The 19,176-nt window shown below is 48.3% G+C and overlaps 1 protein-coding gene across 5 annotated transcripts in view; it reads right to left on the bottom strand.

Annotated features, from left to right (window-relative positions):
- RBM10 (RNA binding motif protein 10) overlaps nucleotides 1–18,996 on the bottom strand; it is a 32,212-nt gene extending 13,216 nt beyond the window's left edge. For 3 of the 5 annotated variants that reach the window (XM_053579751.1, XM_053579753.1, XM_053579752.1), the window contains exons 1-4: nucleotides 18,625–18,996; nucleotides 16,681–16,822; nucleotides 3,384–3,567; nucleotides 1,648–1,878 (exon numbers count right to left, since the gene is read on the bottom strand). In XM_053579751.1, the coding sequence (XP_053435726.1) occupies nucleotides 1,648–1,878; nucleotides 3,384–3,567; nucleotides 16,681–16,822; nucleotides 18,625–18,694 (627 nt within the window). In that variant the 5' untranslated portion in view covers nucleotides 18,695–18,996. The remainder of the gene's footprint in view (nucleotides 1–1,647; nucleotides 1,879–3,383; nucleotides 3,568–16,680; nucleotides 16,823–18,624) is intronic. The other 2 variants (XM_053579754.1, XM_053579755.1) reach the window with 1 other exon arrangement.
- Between the last annotated feature and the right edge of the window lie 180 nt (nucleotides 18,997–19,176).

Here is a 19,176-nt window from a genome sequence, read left to right as displayed (position 1 = left end):
TTCCAAGGGGATTACTGGCCCCTTTCCCTCAGCTCGCATTGAAAGAGAACCCATAACACAAATACCAATCTGAGGAGGACAGGAGTCTGAGCAAATCCCAGCTGTGTACCCTATACCATGAGTCTAGCAGTAACTTAGGGTGTAGACAAAAGGGCATAGTCATGGGGTTTGGAAAGCTTCCTGGATGAAGTAGGTAAGAGGGAGCTGCAGAAGCAATTTAGGATTTAGACCAGGTCAGGTAGGATCTCTAGGCCAGTAGGGCCTCTTGTGGAGGACTGGGAGTCTACCCCAGGAACTCTCAGGAAGGAGTCTTCATGCCTCTAGGCCTCAGTTTCCTCATCAGGTTAAACAAATAGGAGATTAGCCACACACACACATGCACACACACGAGCGCGCAGGTAAAAAGGATAAATACACAGAAGGGCTTATCACAGTGGTTCTCAACCTGTGGGTCGTGACCCACAGGAACTGTATTAAAGGGCTGAGGCATTAAGAAGGTTGAGAACCACTGGCTTATCAGGACTCCAAATACTAAGGGAAGACTCAGGAAGCAGCAACCATGTGAGCTCTGGAGTCCAGCTGCTCAGAGTCAGACGCCAGCCTCTGTTCTCTCTGCCACTCACTGGCTGTGGGACCTGGAGCAAATCACTTCACTGCTTAGTACTTGGTTTCCTCATCCATATGATGGAATACAGTTTCTTCCCTGCAGGGCCACTATGAGGATTAAATTAGACTTGGCATGTGGCCCATCTTGTGATAAATCCTCAACAAATGTCAGCAATCACGTACTGTCTTACCCTGAACAGGGCAGGTGAGCCAGACTGTAGAAGCCCTCACACAGGTGGTATTTTCTCTGCTACAAAATGGGCAGTCAGCAGACTGCAGAGGGGAGCTAAACAGAGAATTCATGGGAGGGAGTAGACCAAGAAGAACTATAGTCAGAGAGGCTGGTAAGGAGCCTATTTTAATAGTCCTCTTGAAGTTTTAATATGTTACCTAGATGTCTGCAGTATGAAAAAGAAACAGGAGAAAAGGAAAGAAGATGGTCATTCCCAGTGATCCATGTGGGAAGAAAGAGATAAAAAATTAAAAAACAACAACAAAAAAAAGAAAATAAAAAAGGGAGGAAGATGAAAGGCAGAAAATGTCACCAAGGCAAACAGGGTGAAGAGGCTGGGAGCAGCCACCCAAGGCTCTGCGGCCAGGCCAGTGATGAGATTTGATGCAGCTGACAAAAGGGTATGGGGGAGAATGAGAATAAAATTTCAGAAAATCTCATGCCTTCTACCAATGGTTGCAGGGTCCCGGCGTCACCTCTGCCACCAGCAATAGTCCCCAGTTGGCCCTTGATGCACACGTGCAGAATGGCTGCATGACCAGCGGAATGTGCAGGACTGCTCTTCTCCCTCCCGCACCCACGGCCATCATCCCTCAGACAAGCTGGCCTATCTGATACTCCTCCCTTCAGACCAGGAGCCAAAGGGTTCTGCCCACAGAGGACTGACCAGTGCTGGGAAAAAGGAGCTGGTGGGGGAGAAGCGATGAAAGGTGCTGAGGTTGGGAGTGAGGGAGGTGTAGGGAGAAGTTGAGGGCCCTGGAGGAGACCCAGCCTGGCCTCCTGCCTGGGGCCATGGGGGGGGCACGTACGTCATCCTCAGTGGCTGCCTGTGGCAGCATCCTCAGCATGACGATGTTACTGGCCTTCTCCTCCTCCTCCTCATCCTCCTCCTCCTCCTCCTCCTCCCCTTGCTCGGTCCGATAGTCCTGGTCCCGATAGTCGCCGTCTCGGGGGAAGCCTGGCGGGCCTGTGGGGCTGTGCCTGTGCCGCCGCCGCCGCCTACGCTGAGTCTCGGAGCCCGGGGAGGCCTCGTAGGAGTCCTGGCCGACAGAATAAGATGAGAGACACCAGACGGGCAGTCAGTCTGGGTGGGCCTAGGGGCTGGCCGCTGGCTCTCTGAGGCAAGCAGGCTCTGAAAGCCAGGGGTGGGCGGGCTCCGGCTAAAGGCTCAGACAGGCAGGGTTAGGTAGGCCCTGGACTGCAACCCTTCTGGGGCTGAAAGTTCTCCACAAGATACTTTAGGGGCTGCCTTTGAGAGGGTGGGGAAAAAGTAGGTAGCAGTACTAGTGTGGGGAACTTTAGAAGATAGGTGATAAGACACACCTTAAACCTCCTTGGGGCAAGATGGCCTAAAGTCAGCACACCAGACCCTGCCCTTGATTTCTGCCCTCTTCCTTCCCCAGCTGAGCTGGTATGTGCAAAAGTGTTCCTATGCCACCAAAGGCCACACACTTCCTATGGTTCTCAACCTGGATCTGGGCCCTAAGACCAAACTAGGGACATAGGAATAGCTCCAATCTCAGCCAGAGGCATCCAGCAAGAGCTGGTGAAGGTATGAGGGCCACAGACACTCCCCCTCAGCTCCTGATCCTCAGCCTTGGCCAGTCCTCCACCAGTCCTCACCACAAAGCAGGGTGTAGTTGCTGCGCTCTTGGTTGTTGCCCAACCCATCCATCCGGAGACTAAGTAGGCCAAGCCTGGGGCCACAACCAGACGGCACAGAAGGGGCCAGAGTCAGATACCTCGGTGCTCTGCTCCCACGCTGGCCAGGGCCAATTCATTGCCCCTACAGATACAGACATCTAGGCACAGCTTATAATTGCCACTAGAGAAGCCTGGCTGCCCTCAGCCCCTGGTTCCCCACTAGAGCTAGTGGCTCACTATAGGGGTCTTTGCACTGGGCACGCCAGAGTATAGTGGGTTCCACTCTGCTGCCTGCTTGCTTAGACGAGGGTCTTGACTGCCATCTCCAACTGGGGTTCCCCTAAGGCAAAGCTGTTTCTTCCCCTCAGATGGAGGTTCCTTGATGGTGAACGTCACGTATCACCCCTCGGCCTAAAGGTAACTGCCCAACATAGCACTGGCTTCCCTGAGGGGTCCTTTTCTTCTGCCTAGGGGTTTTGTCACCTCACCATTGAGAATGCCCACGGTAGGGTTCCCAGAGATCCTCAGCTTGTTGCTAGCTATCCAGGGTCCTGCTGCCCTCCCAACCCCAGACGCCGGGTCCCATGGAAGAGGCTCTTTGAGTGTCCCAAGTTGGCTAGGAGCAGGCAGTAAAGGGCTCATAGTGACCACAGGCTTGAATTGAACAACAGGGAAGAAGGGAAAGAGGAGGTGGCCAGGGGCTCTCAGAAGTATAGAGCCAAGCGTGTAGAAGCCAGGGAGACCCAGGCTGGGAGAGGAGCCCTCAGAGAGGAGATTAGGAACAGGCCCTCCAAGTAGAGCAAAGCCACCGAGCACAGTCTGAAGAGGCACAGGAGTGGAGCGCTGCCTGCACACAGTGCTACAGCTAGTCACACAGGCCCTTCAGGAGCCCTGCTCTTACCTCTGCACTTTGTTCCTCAGATGAATCGTCATAGTCATGCTTGCCCTCCTGGCTGCCATACTCGCGGGGATATGAACGGTAGTCCATGTCCCGGTAGTCGTGGTCTCGGCTGCGGTTCTCCCCACTGTCATCCTGAGAGCGGTCGGTGGCTCCATAGCGGCCAGTTCTGTCACCACGACCACCTCTGGGGAAGAAGGATGGGTAGAGATTAGGGTTTGCCCTTTCTGAAGGGTACAACAGCTAGTAGGGATGACCCTCACCCACCCACTCTCTTGAGGCCCTCAGGCCCATCCCAGACACAGATTCCTAAATCTTTACTCTACAGGGGGATCTGACTCCCACACCTCTCTCAAATGCAACCCACTTCCCTCTATCCCTTCCCCATCCCTCTGACTCCCTTCATGGGTGCCTCAGTTGTGGCCTGGCTGGTCTTCTCACCTCGACCCACACTACCCCAGTTCGGTCTCTAAGTCCCAAATCCCCAATGTGATTATTCTCTAAGGCAAAGCCAGTCAAACACAAGCATCTCACTACCTTCAGAGGCTCCCTCCTTAGTTTCAGGATAAAATACCCTAATGCCTGCCAAGGTCCCACAAGGCCTGTAGAGTCCTGCAGGGCAGGTCCCTGCCAATCCCCCCTCCCCCCACTGTGTACGATGCCCCTGTCCTTTGTTTCACTGTCACTTTGCTAGCAACAGTACACTCTTTTGTTAAAACTTCTCCCACTGTAATACTTGTAAAATCATCTCAAAGCTGATTTAATCTGCAATTCTTTGGTAAGCTAAAAAATTTACAAGATCATGGTTTCCAGGTTCCATAGGTACTTGGTGCCCTACTATTATCCCCAAAGTTTGCATAACTTCTGGTATTCAGTGTTAGACAATTGTTTTTTGGATAAAATAATGACTAAAAAGGTATTCTAGGTCAGATGTGGTAGCTCACACCTATAATCCTAGCACTCTGGGAGGCTGAGGTAGGTGGATCACATGAACCAGAGCCAGACCCTGTCTCTAAAAATAGCTGGCCATTGTGGCAGGCACCTTTAGTTTCAGGTACTTGGGAGGCTGAAGCAAGAGGATCACTTGAGCCCAAGAGTTGGAGGATGTTGTGAGCTGTGAAGCCACAGCACTCTACCCAGGCAAACAAAATGAGACTATGTGAAAGGAAAGGGAAAGGAAAGAAAAGAAAAGAAGGAAACACGAGCAAGGAAGAAAAAACACACCCCATAGAAAAATGCTACTAGCAAGATTCCAATTATGGTCAGAAACAACACTAGAACATCCATTAATCAACACCATTCTTTTTCTTTTTTTTTTAGAGACAGAGTCTGACTTTGTTGCCCTCGGTAGAGTACCGTGGTATCACAGCTCACAGAAACCTCCAGCTCTTGAGCTTAGGCGATTCTCTTGCCTCAGCCTCCTGAGTAGCTGGGACTACAAGTGCCCGCCACAACGGCCAGCTATTTTTTGTTGCAGTTTGGCCGGTGCAGGGTTCGAACCTGCCACCCTTGGTATATGGGGCCGGCGCCCTACTCACTGAGCCACAGGCATCGCTCAATCAACACCATTCTTAACATTATTCTAGAGACACTAGCTAAAGCAATTAAACAGGGAAGGAAGAAAGGGGTTTAAAAGCTGGAAAGAACCTATAATCCTTGGGGAGGCCAAGGTTGGAGGATTACTTGATGCCAGGAGCTTAAGGCCAGCCTGAAAGAAATGGCGAGACCTCATCTCTGCTACAAATAGAAAAATTAGCCAAGCATGGTGGTACGTGCCTGTAGTCCCAGCTACTCAGGAGGCTGAGACAGGATTGCCTGAGCCCAGGAGTTTCATAGCACACTGCAATTTAGCCTGGGTGACAGAGTGAGACTATGTCTCAAAACAAAAACAAAGCTAGAAAGAAGACTATAATACTTGTAGATATGAAGATATGCCTGCAACACCTGAAAGAATTAACTGAAAAATGATTACAAATAATAAGATAGATCAGTAAAGATACTAGATACAAAATTAACAGGCAGAAATAAATATTTTGTATTCAGACAACCTGTTTAGGGCCAGGGGAAGTGGCTCCCAACTATAATCCTAGCACTATGGCAGGCCGAGGCAGGTGGATTGCTTGAGCTCAGGAGTTGCTGGCCAGCCTGAGCCAGATTTGAGACCCTAGCTCTAAAAGCAGCTGGCATTGTGGTTGGCCCCTGTGGTCCCAGCTACTTGGGAGGCTGAGGCAAGAGGATCACATGAGCCCAAGAGTTTGAGGTTGCTGTGAGCTATGAGGCCCTGGCACTTTATCAAGGGTGACAAAGAGAGACTCTGTCTCACAAAAAAAAAAAAAGGAAAGAAAGAAAACTTAGTAAAAAAATAGCAAACTTAGGCTCGGTGCCCATAGCACAGTGGTTACGACACCAGCCACGTATACCCAAGCCCGGCCCAGGCCAGCTAACAATGAAAACTGCAACCAAAAATAGCCAGGCGTTGTGGCAGGCGTCTGTGGTCCCACCTGCTTGTAAGGCTGAGCCAAGAAAATCGCTTGAGCCCAAGAGTTTGAAGTTGCTGTGAGCTGTGACGCCACGACACTCTACCAAAGGTGACATGGTGAGAGTTTGTCTCAAAAAAAAAGGGTGGCGCCTGTGGCTCAAGGAGTAAGGCGCCGGTCCCATATGCTGGAGGTGGCGGGTTCAAACTCAGCCCCAGCCAAAAACCACACACACAAAAAAAATAGCAAACTTAGCGAAGTATGTGGCAGGCGCCTATAGTCCCAACTACTTGGGAGGCTGAGGCAAGAGGATTGCTTAAGTTCAGGAGTTTGAGGTTGCTGTGAGCTATGATACCACGGCACTATACTGAGGATGACAAAATGAGACTGTCTTAAGGCTTGGCACCCATAGCACAGTGGTTATGGCACCAGCCACATGCACGGAGGGTGGCGGGTTCAAACCCGGCCCAGGCCAGCTAAACAACTGCAACAAAAAAATAGCTAGGCGTTGTGGTGGGCACCAGTAGCCCCAGCTACCTGGGAGGTAGAGGCAAGAGAATTGCTTAAGCCCAAGAGTTGGAGGTTGCCGTGAGCTGTGACGTCACAGCACTCTACGGAGGGCAACATAGTGAGACTATGAGCAGTGCCCATAGCTCAGTGTGCAGGGCACCAGCAACATACACCTAGGATGGCAGTTTTGAACCCAACCTGGTCCTGCTAAGCAACAATGACAACTGCAACCAAAAAATAGCCAGGCGTTGTGATGGGCACCTATAGTCCCAGCTACTTGGGAGGCTAAGGCAAGAGAAACACTTAAGCCCAATAGTTTGGGGTTGCTGTGAGTTGTGACGCCATAGCATTCTACCTACAGCAACAACTTGAGACAATGTCTCAAAGAAAAAGAAAAGACAACCTGTTTAGAAAATAAAAAGATACAAAGTAGAACTACATCCAAAAGGTTGAACACTTAGATATGGGCAATATCTTATAACTGTACCTCATATATATACCAGGATATATTTGAAACAAAGTTTTGTTGGTTTTTTTTTTGAGACAGAGTCTCAAGGTATCGCCCTGGGTAGAGTGCCATGGCATCACAGTTCACAACAACCTCCAGGTCGGGCTCAAGCAATCCTTTTGCCTCAGTTTTTCTATTTTTAATAAGACACTATCTTAACAGACACACAGGGGTGGTGCCTGTGGCTCAGTGAACAGGGCGCTGGCCCCATATACTGAGGGTGGTAGGTTTGAACCTGGCCCCCGCTAAACTGCAACAAGAAAATAGCCGGGCGTTGTGATGGGCGCCTGTAGTCCCAGCTACTCGGGGGGCTGAGGCAAGAGAATCGCCTAAGCCCAAAAGCTGAAGGTTGTTGTGAGCTGTGACACCATGGCCCTCTACCGAGGGTGACAAAGTGAGACTGTCTCTAAACAAACAAACAAAAAAAGACACCATCTTGGTTTTGCTCAGACTGGTCCCAAACTTGTGAGCTCAAGCAATCCACCCTTCTTGGCCTCCCAGAGTGCTAGGATTACAGGTGTGAGCCACTGTGCCCGGCCAGATCAAAGATTTAAATGGAAGAAATGAAACCATAAAAGTAAAATAAGAAAACAAAGCATAATTTCTTTATAATCTTGGACTGGGAAAAACTATGGCCCAAATCCAGAAGTCAAAGAAGAAAAGATTATTAAACTCAACTATATAGAACACTTCTACTTGGAGAAAAAAAAATCATAAGCCAAGACAAAAGATAAAAAATAAACTGGGAAAAAATATGAGAAAAAGAAATGAACAGAATTCACAGGAAGAATCACAAATGATTTGTATTTTATTTTTATTATTTTTTTATAGACAGAGTCTCACTTTCTTGCCATAGCTCACAGCAATCTCCAACTTCTGGACTTAAGTGATTCTCTTGCCTCAGCCTCCTGAGTAACTGGGACTATAGGCGCCCACCAGAACGCCTGGTATTTTTTTGTTGCAGTCTGGCTGGGGCTGGGTTTGAATCCCTCACCCTCGGTATACGGGGCTGGCGCCCTACCCAATGAGCCACAGGCAATGCCCAGTATTTTACTGCTATTTTTAATTTTTAAAATTTATTTATTCTTGAGACGGTCTCAAACTGTCACCCTGGGTATAGTGCCGTGGCGTCATAGCTCACAGCAACCTCCAACTCTTGGGCTCAAATGATCCTCCTGCCTCAGTTTTTCTATTTTTAGTAGAGAGTGGTCTCTCTCTTGCTCAGGCTGGTCTTTAACTTGTAAAGGCAAGCTATCCACCCATCTTGGCCTCCCAGAGTGCTAGGATTATAGGTGTGAGCCACTGCACCTGGCCAAATGATTTGTATTTTAAAAGATGCTTTATCAGGCGGCGCCTGTGGCTCAGTGAGTAGGGTGCCGGCCCCATATGCCGAGGGTGGCGGGTTCAAACCCAGCCCCGGCCAAACTGCAACCAAAAAATAGCCAGGCGTTGTGGCGGGCACCTGTAGTCCCAGCTGCTCGGGAGGCTGAGGCAGGAGAATCGCCTAAGCCCAGGAGTTGGAGGTTGCTGTGAGCCGTGTGACGCCACGGCACTCTACCGAGGGCAATAAAGTGAAACTCTGTCTCTACAAAAAAAAAAAAAAAAAAAAAAAGTTAATGAAAGATGAAAATTAAAACTACACTGGATAGACTATTTTAAAACACATTTAAATTTTTATTTTTGTATTTTTCCCCCGAATCACTTTTTGTTTTTTTGAGACAGGGTCTCACTCTGTCACCTAGGCTGGAGTGCAATAGCATGATCATAGCTTACTGCAGCCTTACCCTTCTGCCTCAGCCTCCCGAGTAGCTAGGACTACAAACTCACACCACCATGCTCAAGTAATTTTTTTTTTGCAGTTTTTGGCCAGGGCTGGGTTTGAACCCGCCACCTCCAGTATATGGGGCCGGCGCCCTACTCCTTGAGCCACAGGTGCTGCCCAGCCCAAGTAATTTTTTTTTTTTTTTGGTAGAGACAAGAGTCTCACTTCATCGCCCTTGGTAAAGTGCTGTGGCATTATACAGCTCACAGCAACCTCCAACTCCTGGGCTCAGGCGATTCTCTTGCCTCAGCCTCCCAATTAGCTGGGACTATAGGCGCCCACTACAAAGCCCAGCTATTTTTTTTTTTTTTTTGGTAGAGACAGAGTTTCACTTTATGGCCCTAGGTAGAGTGCCATGGCATCACACAGCTCACAGCAACCTCCAACTCCTGGGCTTAGGCGATTTTCTTGCCTCAGCCTCCCAAGTAGCTGGGACTACAGGCGCCCGCCACAACGCCCAGCTATTTTTTTATTGCAGTTTGGCCGGGGCCGGGTTTGAACCCGCCACCCTCAGTATATGGGGCTGGCACCTTACCGACTGAGCCACAGGTGCCGCCCAAAGCCCAGTTATTTTTTTGTTCTTGCAGTTTGGCCAGGGCTGGGTTTGAACCCGCCACCCTAGGTATATGGGGCCTGCACCCTACCCACTGAGCACAGGTGCTGCCCTAGCCCAAGTAATTAAAAAAAAAAATTGGGGCCAAGCACGGTGGCTCACGCCTATAATCCCAGCATTTGGGAGGCTGAGGTGGGTGGATTGCCTCAGCTCACAGGTTTGAGACCAGCCTGAGCCAGAGTGAGACCTAGTCCCTAAAAATAGCCAGGCATTATGGCGGGCTCCTGTAGTCCTAGCTACTTGGGAGGCTGAGGCAAAAGAATGGCTTAAGCCCAGGAGTTTGAGGTTGCTATGGGCTATGATGCCATAGCACTCTACCAAGGGTGACAAAGTGAGACTCTGTCTTGATTTTTTTTTTTTTTTTTTTGTAGAGAAGGGTCTTGCTATGTTGCCCAAGCTGGTCTTGAACTCCTGGCATCAAGTGATCCTTCCATCTCAGCTTCCCAAAGAGCTGGGATTACAGACCCACTCCATGCAGCCCAATATCCTTTTTCTATTCCAAGATTTAATCCAGAATACCATATTACATTTAGTTGTCATGTTCCCTCAGTCTTCTCTGGTCTGTGAAAGTTTTCCAGTCTTTCCTCGTTTGTTTTTGATGAGCTTAACAGTTTTGAAAAGTACTACTGGTCAGGTATTTTTTAGTATGCCCCTAAACTTGGAGACTCAAAGTTATAGGGTTTTGTTTGTTTTTCTGAGAAGCACACAACAGAAGTGAGATACCCGGCTGATCATATCATAGCAGGGAATACATGATACCACCATCACTTACGGCGATGTTAACCTCAACCATCTGGTTGAGGCAGTCTGACAGAGTTCTTCCTTATAAAATTTCTATTTTTCAGCTCAGCATCTACATACACTAGAGCTGGCGGGTTAGAATCCAGCCCAGGCCTGCCAAACAACAATAACAACTACAACCAAAAAATAGCTGGGCATTGTGGTGGGCACCTGTAGTCCCAGCTACTTGGGATGCTGAGGGAAAAGAATTGCTTAAGCCCAGGAGTTGGAGGTTGCTGTGAGCTGTGACGCCACGGCACTCTACCCAGGGCGACAGCTTGAGGCTCTGTCTCAAAAAAACAAACAAACAAACAAAAAAAAACTCTTATTTTTCCCTTTCTATACTCTCTTCTTTGGAAGCAAGTCCCCAAGACCAGTCCATACTCAAGAGGAGGGGACTTAACCACTAATTCCTACAGGGAGGAACATCTACATTATTTGGGATTATTAGTTATAATTATTATATATAAATTATAAAGGATTACACTTGTAATTATGATTATTACTAAATAATAATTATTTCAAATTCTTCTATAAGGAAGATTTATGATAGAACATTTTTAACCTAACGGATCTTCAAAAGTCCAAATGTTTGACAACAAAGTCTGGTAGGAATAAAAATGAAACAATTTCTATGAAGGGGAATTTGGCAAGAGCTGATAAAATTAAAAATCTAAATATCCTCTGACCCACAACTCTGCTTTTGGAAATTTAACGTACAGATACACTTGCACATGTACAAAAATGTTATTTATTGTGGCACTGTTTTAAAAAATGCCTGCAATCCTAGCACTCTGGAAGGCTGAGGAAGGTGGATTGCTGGAGCTCAGGAGTTCGAGATCAGCCTGACCAAGAACAAGACCTCTTTACTAAAAACAGAAAAACTAGTTTGAGATCAGCCTGACCAAGAACAAGACCTCTTCTTTACTAAAAACAGAAAAACTAGCTGGGTATTGTGGCAAACACCTGTAGTCTCAGATACTTGGGAGGCTGAGGCAAGAGGATGGCTTGAGCTCAAGAATTTGAGGTTGCTACGAGCTATGATGATGACACAGCATTCAACCCAGGGTGATAGAGTAAGACTCTGTCTCCAAAAAACCCCAAGAAACCAAAAATAAAAATATACACAAACCTCTTAAATAACTTTTCTGCCAAAAATTCATGAGTAAGCATTAGAAAAATCCAAACTGAGAAACATTCTACAAATCAAAACACCTTGACCTTAAAACATGTCAAGGTCATAAAAAATAAAGACTGAGTAACTGCTCCAGATTAAAGAAGACTAAAAATACAAAATAGCAGAATGTAATATGTGATCTTGGATTGGAAAATGGATCTGGGAAATCCAGCTATAAAGGACATTACTGGCTAGGCACAGATGGCTCATGCCTATAGCCCCAGCATTTTGGGAGGCTGAGGCAGGAGGATCCCTTGAGGCCAGGAGTTTAAGACCAGCCCTGGCAACAAAGCAAGACCTCATCTCTAATAAAACAAACAAAATAAAATTCAGAAAAAACATACTGTGGCTGGGTGCGGTGACTCACACCTGTTATCCTAATATTCTGGGAGCACAAGGCAGGAGGATTGCTTGAGCTTGGGAGTTCACAACCAGCCTGAGGAAGAGTGAGACCCCATTTCTACTAAAAATAGAAAAACTAGGGCTGCGCCTGTGGCTCAGTCGGTAGGGTGCCGGCCCCATATGCCCAGGGTGGCGGGTTCAAACCCAGCCCCGGCCAAACTGCAACCAAAAAATAGCCGGGCGTTGTGGCGGGCGCCTGTAGTCCCAGCTACTCGGGAGGCTGAGGCAGGAGAATCGCCTAAGCCCAGGAGTTGGAGGTTGCTGTGAGCTGTGTGATGCCACAGCACTCTACCGAGGGCAATAAAATGAAACTCTGTCTCTACAAAAAAAAATTAAAAAAAAAAATAGAAAAACTAGGTGGCGCCTGTGGCTCAAGGAGTAGAGCGCTGGTCCCATATGCCGGAGGTGGCGGGTTCAAACCCAGCGCTGGCCAAAAACCACAAAAAAAAAAAAAAAAGAAAAAGAGAAAAACTAGCCGGGCATAGTGAGAGGTGCCTGTAGTCTCAGCTACTTGGGAGTCTGAGGCAAGAGGATTACTCAGGCTCAAGAGTTTGAGGTTGTGGGCGGCGCCTGTGGCTCAGTCGGTAAGGTGCCGGCCCCATATACCGAGGGTGGCGGGTTCAAACCCGGCCCTGGCTGAACTGCAACCAAAAAATAGCCGGGCGTTGTGGCGGGCGCCTGTAGTCCCAGCTACTCGGGAGGCTGAGGCAAGAGAATCACTTAAGCCCGGAGTTGGAGGTTGCTGTGAGCTGTGTGATGCCATGGCACTCTACCAAGGGCCATAAAGTGAGACTCTGTCTCTACAAAAAAAACAAAAACAAAAACAAACAAAAAAAAAGAGTTTGAGGTTGCTGTGAGATATGATGATGCCACAGCACTCTACCCAGGGCATCAGAATGAGATTCCATCTCAAAAAACAAAACAAACTGTATTTTCATTTATTCAGACTTTTATGCCCTTTACACAAATTTTAAAATATTCTCCATACAGATCTTGGATGAGATGATTACTTACAAAGATGACAAATTTCCCCAAATTAATATAGAAATTTAAAGAAATACCAGCCAAAATTCTTAAGTGTTTTTGAGGGATGTGATAAAAATTTTATATAAACCTCCACAAATGGTTAAATCAACTTTGAAAAGTAAAAGTAAATAGGGAGCTATTAAGACATTCTATAAAGCCCTGATAGTAAAAGTAAGGTTCTGACACAAGAATAAGCAAATAGACCAATGGAACATATTATATCACTCAAAATGGAGCCATGCACATGAGGGAATTTGTTTTTTTTTTTGTTTGTTTTTGTTTTTTTTGTAGAGACAGAGTCTCACTGTACCGCCTTCGGGTAGAGTGCTGTGGCGTCACACGGCTCACAGCAACCGCTAGCTCTTGGGCTTCAGCGATTCTCTTGCCTCAGCCTCCCGAGCAGCTGGGACTACAGGCGCCCGCCACAGCGCCCGGCTATTTTTTTGTTGCAGTTTGGCCGGGGCTGGGTTTGAACCCGCCACCCTCGGCATATGGTGCCGGCGCCCTACTCACTGAGCCACAGGCGCCGCCCCATGAGGGAATTTGAAATCAGATGAGGTAACACAAAACAACAGAGAAGGAATGGACTATTTAGGATGGCGACTGGAAAAACCACCCACTATATGGAGGAAAATAAAACCTGAATCTACCTTATACCATATTCAAAAATGGACTCTAGATGTATTAAAGACCTGAATGCAAAAGATAAAACTTCAGACTGAAAGAATTTTTGTGATTTGGGATAGTAAAATGGAAGATTTTGAAAGCACAAATTACAAGGCAAAAAGAGTGATGACTTTAGCACATCAAAATTAAGAACAAGTTTCCATTCTTGAGGGACTTGTTAGATAGGTACACCCCATGGTGCCCTTGGCGCCAACTGGAAGCAAAGCACTAATATACACAATACAGAAGATCTTAAAAGCACAGCACAGAGTAACAGTAAGTTTGGGAAAGCAGAACAAAGACTTTAGTACTATTCCATTTGTGTAAAGTAAAACACAGACACTCAAAACTACACTACATATTTTAGAAGGATACATATCAAATAGGGCAGAGCAGCTACTCATAGAGGTTGGAGTTGGGAATAAAAATGAAAAAATAAACAGAGCAAGAGAGGGCCTTGTGCTGATCTACGATAAAAACCTACTTTGGAGGCCGGGCACGATGGCTCACACCTGTAATCCTAGCACTCTGGGAGGCTGAAGTGGGTGGATTGCCTGAGCTCACAGGTTTGAGACCAGTCTGAACAAGAAAGAGTGAGACCCTGTCTCTAAAAATAGCCGGGCATTAACCGGGCGTTGTGGTGGGTGCCTGTAGTCCCAGCTACACGGGAGGCTGAGGCAAGAGACTCGCTTAAGCCCAAGAGTTTGAGATTGCTGTGAGCTGTGACGCCATGTACTCTATTGAGGACGACATAGTGAGACTCTGTCTGAAAAAAAGAAAAAAATAGCTGGGCATTGTGACAGGAGCCTGTAGTCCCAGCTACTCAGGAGGCTGAGGAAAGAGAATCGCTTGAGACCAAGAGTTAGAGGTTGCTGTGAGCTATGATGCCAAGACACTCTACCCAGGGTGACAAAGTGAGACTCTGTCTCAAAAAAAACCCCCACCTACTTTGAACTGGAAAATATGATTAACTCAAACCTCTGTACTTGAAGTCTTTCAAAAGCCAAAAGAAAGGCAGTGGCGTTGATAAAATCTGAACAAAGTACATACTCGTAGGTCACTTACTCACACTCAGAAACAGCCACAGAGCTGCTAGTGAATACTGACCAAAATCAAATGCCTTTCAAAAGACATTTGTAGGCTTGGCACCTGTAGCACAGTGGGTACAGCACCAGCCACATACACCAAGGCTAGAGGGTTCGAACCCAGGCAGGGTCAGCTAAACAACAATGATAACTGCAACAACAACAAAAAAATAGCTGGCATTGTGGCAGGCACCTGTAGTCCTGGCTACTTGGAAAGCTGAGGCAAGAGAATCGCTTAAGCCCAAGAGTTGAAGGTTGCTGAGAGCTGGGACACCACGGCACTCTACCAGGGGCAACATAGTGAGACTCCGTCTCCAAAAAAAAAAAAAAAAAAAAAAAAAGAGGCTCGGCACCTGTAGCTCAGCTCTGCAGCTAGGGCGCCAGCCATATACACTGGAGCTGGCAGGTTCGAATCCAGCCCAGGCCTGCCAAACAACAATGACAACTACAATCAAAAAATAACTGGGCATTGCGGCGGGCGCCTGTAATCCCAGCTACTTGGGAGGCTGAGGCAAGAGAATCACTTAAGTCCAAAGAGTTTGAGGTTGCTGTGAGTTGTGATGCCACAGCCGACATAATGAAGATTCTGTCTCAAAAAAAAAAAAAAAAAAAGACATTTGTAAAGAAGGTCAAGACTGAGTAACAGTAGATGTTAACCATATCTCAAATTTGGGCTCATTTTCAGAAAACAAAATGTTTTAATTCCACATTTTTAAAAGGTGTGGCAGCAGAGGAAACTCTTTGTAAGACATTTTTAAAATTATTTTCTCCCCATCTATTTTTTTTTTTTTTTGTAGAGACAGGGTCTCACTTTATCACCCTTGGTAGAGTGCTATTGCATCACGCAGCTCACAGCCTCCAACTCCTGGGCTTAGGCGATTCTCTTGCCTCAGCCTCCTGAGTTGCTGGGACTGCAGGCGCCCACCACAATGTCCAGCTATTTTTTTGTTGCAGTTTGGCCAGGGCCGGGTTTTAACCTGCCACCCTTGGTATATGGGGCTGGCGCCCTACTCACTGAGCCACAGACGCCACTGAGGAAATAATCTTTTTTTTTTTTTTTTTGCAGTTTTTGGCAGGGGCTAGGTTTGAACCCGCCACCTCTGGCATATGGTGCCAGCATCCTACTCCATTGAGCCACAGGTGCACCCCCATCTATTTTTTTCAAAACGACTTAAGGCCTCACTTTGTCACCCAGGCTAGAGTACAAAGGCCTGATCACAGCTCATTGGAGCCTTCAACTCCTGGGTTCAAGTGATCCTATTGTCTCAGCCTCCTAAGTAGCAGGACTACGGACACATTCCACCATGCCCAGCTATTGCTATGTTGCCCAGGTTAGTTTCTCAAACTCCTGGCCTCAAGTGATCCTCCTGCCGTGGCTTTCCAAAGTGCCAGCATTACAGGTCTCAGCTACCCCACTTGGCCTTGAATCTATTGACTGCTAACAGAGGCTTTCTGGGAGAGTTAGATCTGCTTTCCTAGGCAACCTTAAAATGTCATGGCTAGATTACCTGCCTCAGGATCATTTGGAGTGACCAACCAGGATGATGGTGAGAGATCACTGAATTTTACTTAGGATCTCTGCATTTTAGCCAGCATCCCAACTGTTTCTTGTTCATACCAATCTGAAATAATAGTATATCAATTTCAAGACAAGTATCAGGCTGACTTTAGCCCACCAATGTCCCTGGCACTCCCACTATCTGATCTGGCTTGTCTCATACTCATCCTGTGCAAATTCCTTACTCCCACTTTGAAGGCAGCACTCCCTAACATCTCTCAAACTCCAGGCTATAGCCCCAACTTGGATCTCTGCCTCTCCTTCTCCTACTGCTCCTTCAGAGGCTGTTTACATGGTGAATGACACCATACACCTATTAGGGTCACCCAGACTGGAAACCTGGGCATCAGACTTGAGTCCTCCCCTTTGATCCTTTCTCACCCTCAACATCCAACCTTGGTACCCAGAAAGATGTTTTGTAATCGCTTTTAAATTGTGAGTCTAATTTGTGAGACCCTGAGTACCCAGGAGGCTGAAATCTTATGTCTCATTCATCACTGTACTCCCACAGGCCCTGGCTCACAACAGGTACCAAATAAAAGTCTGCTAAAGAGGAACCAATCATGTGCAGTGCTATTTCCTCAGCCCAGAGATCTCCTACTAGCAGCTTCCTGGATTGATTCTCACATGGGTGTAAGCCTGGGCTGCTTGAGAGGGGTAGGAGCAGATAACTCACCGTCTTTCATACTCCATGTCCTGATAGGGCCTGCGGGGGCTGTTGGGGCCTCTCCTCAGCCGCTGGCTCCGTTTCACTTCCCAGCCACCCCCACTGTTGCCACCATGATCTGCCAGCCTGAGTGATGCCTCCTGCAGGGACTCTGGGAAGAGCAGAAGGAAGAAAGGGATCAAGGTAGTTGGGGCAGAGAGGGCCTCCCTGAGAAACCTTTGTTGACAAGGCTCTCTGCTGTTCCTGTTGTTTTTCAACTCCCTGTGCTCCTATGGATCATAGTGGGAAGACAGCCCCTCCTTGGTCTGCTCCTTCCTTTCCACACAAACATGAGGTTAGAGCCTACTACTCTAGAAAACATTAAGGCCTTCACCAGACAGGGGCATCTTGCAGGCAGTGGGTCCACCCGTTGTGTGATCAGAGCTTTGCTGCTAGAGTCTAGTAGACAAGTTCAAGCCTGGGGCTCCCTGCCTGGAGGGCTGAATGACTTGCCTGAGATTAGGTACATTAGGTAAGACTTCACAATAATGGGAGTCCCAGGCACTCACTAGGCTCCTTCCATGGGCCCCCAAGATACCATTTCATACTTCCAACAAAATGCTGGCTGCCCCAGATAAGGCAACAAAAGATCATGAAGGACTTGGGTGTGTGTGTGAAGGGGCTAACTCGGCAATGCGACAGCTGCCACCTCCCTCAACTCCTGGCCAACACAGCCTTGGCCCTCACGTGGCAACTGGCTCAGCCCTGAGCCCTGTCTCTTATGTGCAGCAGGGTCCCAAAGTGGCTTTTTCCATGGAGCTCTGAGCCAAAGTTTTCCAGAGGCAGAATTGGTTCTTCTGGAGGCTGTTCTGAACCACTGTGCTCTTCTGCTGGGACCAACAGGCGGTCACCTCATCCAACCCTCCGGGTGCCATGAGAACTAAGGAAGTCTTGAGAGCCCTGTGACCCAACCAGGGATCAGGATGAATCCCACAAGCTTCAGGCTCCGCCCTCTGAAGAGCAATCAAGGAAAGCCAGGCAGTAGTAACACGCCTGTGCCCAACACTAGGTTGCCACCACGCCTTTCCTCCATGTACCCACAAACACAAACACACACACACACACACACCAATTTTCTCTTCCTCCTCAAGCCACAGGAAACCAGAGTTACCTGCTCCCAGATGGATAAGAGTTATAATCACAACCAGGGGCCCCAGTGGCTGAGAGCCAGATAAAAAACCCTCAAAAGACACTGGCAAAGAGGCCAGAGTCACAGACGCAAGATTCAAATAACCATGGATCAAAATCGCAAAAGCAATACATAGTAAAGGCCATAATCACACACTGAGCCCCCTTTCAATGGATGAGCATCAGTGTCACACGTAAGAACTCCTCAAAAGACGGAGCAGTAAGTCACACATACATTCTTTGCACTCCCCTCCCCACACAATAAGTGGGTTAGGGCCAATAACAAGACAGCCGCCCTCCCCACCCCTGTGTCATGGATAAGGACCAGAGTCACGGACACACATCTCAAGGATAAAGACCAGAATCACACATTCTTCCTCTGCCTCTGTCCCACGAATAGGGAACAGAACCACAGAACATTGCCTCGTGTAAGGATAACCACCAAAGTAACAGAGTAGCCAGCACACCACCTTCCCTATGGATAAAAACCAAAGTCGCAGACACCTGCCTCCCCATGGATAAAGTTCGGAGTAGCGGACACAGTAGCCCACTCTCATCCGTCCCTCCCTTCCCCCAATCTGCGTGCACCCATCCCGTGTCCCAATGGCGCACGCGCCTTTGCTCTCTCACACACACACACGCGCGCGCGCGCACACACACACAAAGACACCCCCTTTCCCAGGTTCAGACTATGCACACGCATCCCTCAGTTCCATGCACACCCGCGCCCGCAGTCCGCCCTCGCGCCGCCTCTAATGCACCTCCCACCCGCCCCAGGCCCCTTACCTCCGCCCCCACGACCAGCGTCGACGCTCACCTTCTCGGCCCGGGCTGTCAAGGGAGGGCTCCCAGACATCACCTCAGCCCACCGCCACTTCCTCAACTCCCAACTCAGCCGGAGCAGGTGTGTGGAACAAGCAAGTCCAAGGATGGAGGCAGAAGGGAGCAGGGTGAGGGGAGAAGCGCCAAGAGCGCTATCCTCCTGGGGAAATCCACTGGCTGCCTACTCCCGGCCGGCCGCAGTCACTAGCACAAAATGGCGACGAGAAGGGAGCCGGCGTTCCGGCCACCATCCACCTACTAAGGGAGCGCGCTCTGGCCGGCTTCGCCGATTGGTTGCTGCCTACTGTTGGCCAGCCCTAGCCTCCTCTGATTGGCAAGCGTCTGCCACCTCCCCAGTCCCTGACAGGGCCCCGCTAGTGGAGAAAAAGAGTAGCTATTGGCCAATCCAGCAAGTCCCGCTTTTTAGATCAACTTCCTTTGAAGATGAAAGACTAGCGGAAGCTTCACTTCTTTCCCCAAAGGGCAAGGGAAATCGCTGAGCAGTTGGCTGGGAAT

The sequence above is a fragment of the Nycticebus coucang genome, chromosome X (assembly GCF_027406575.1).
Source record: "Nycticebus coucang isolate mNycCou1 chromosome X, mNycCou1.pri, whole genome shotgun sequence".
Lineage (NCBI taxonomy): Eukaryota > Metazoa > Chordata > Mammalia > Primates > Lorisidae > Nycticebus > Nycticebus coucang.
The sequence above is the reverse complement of the archived record's forward strand: the minus strand, read 5'-3'. Positions and strand labels throughout refer to the sequence as shown.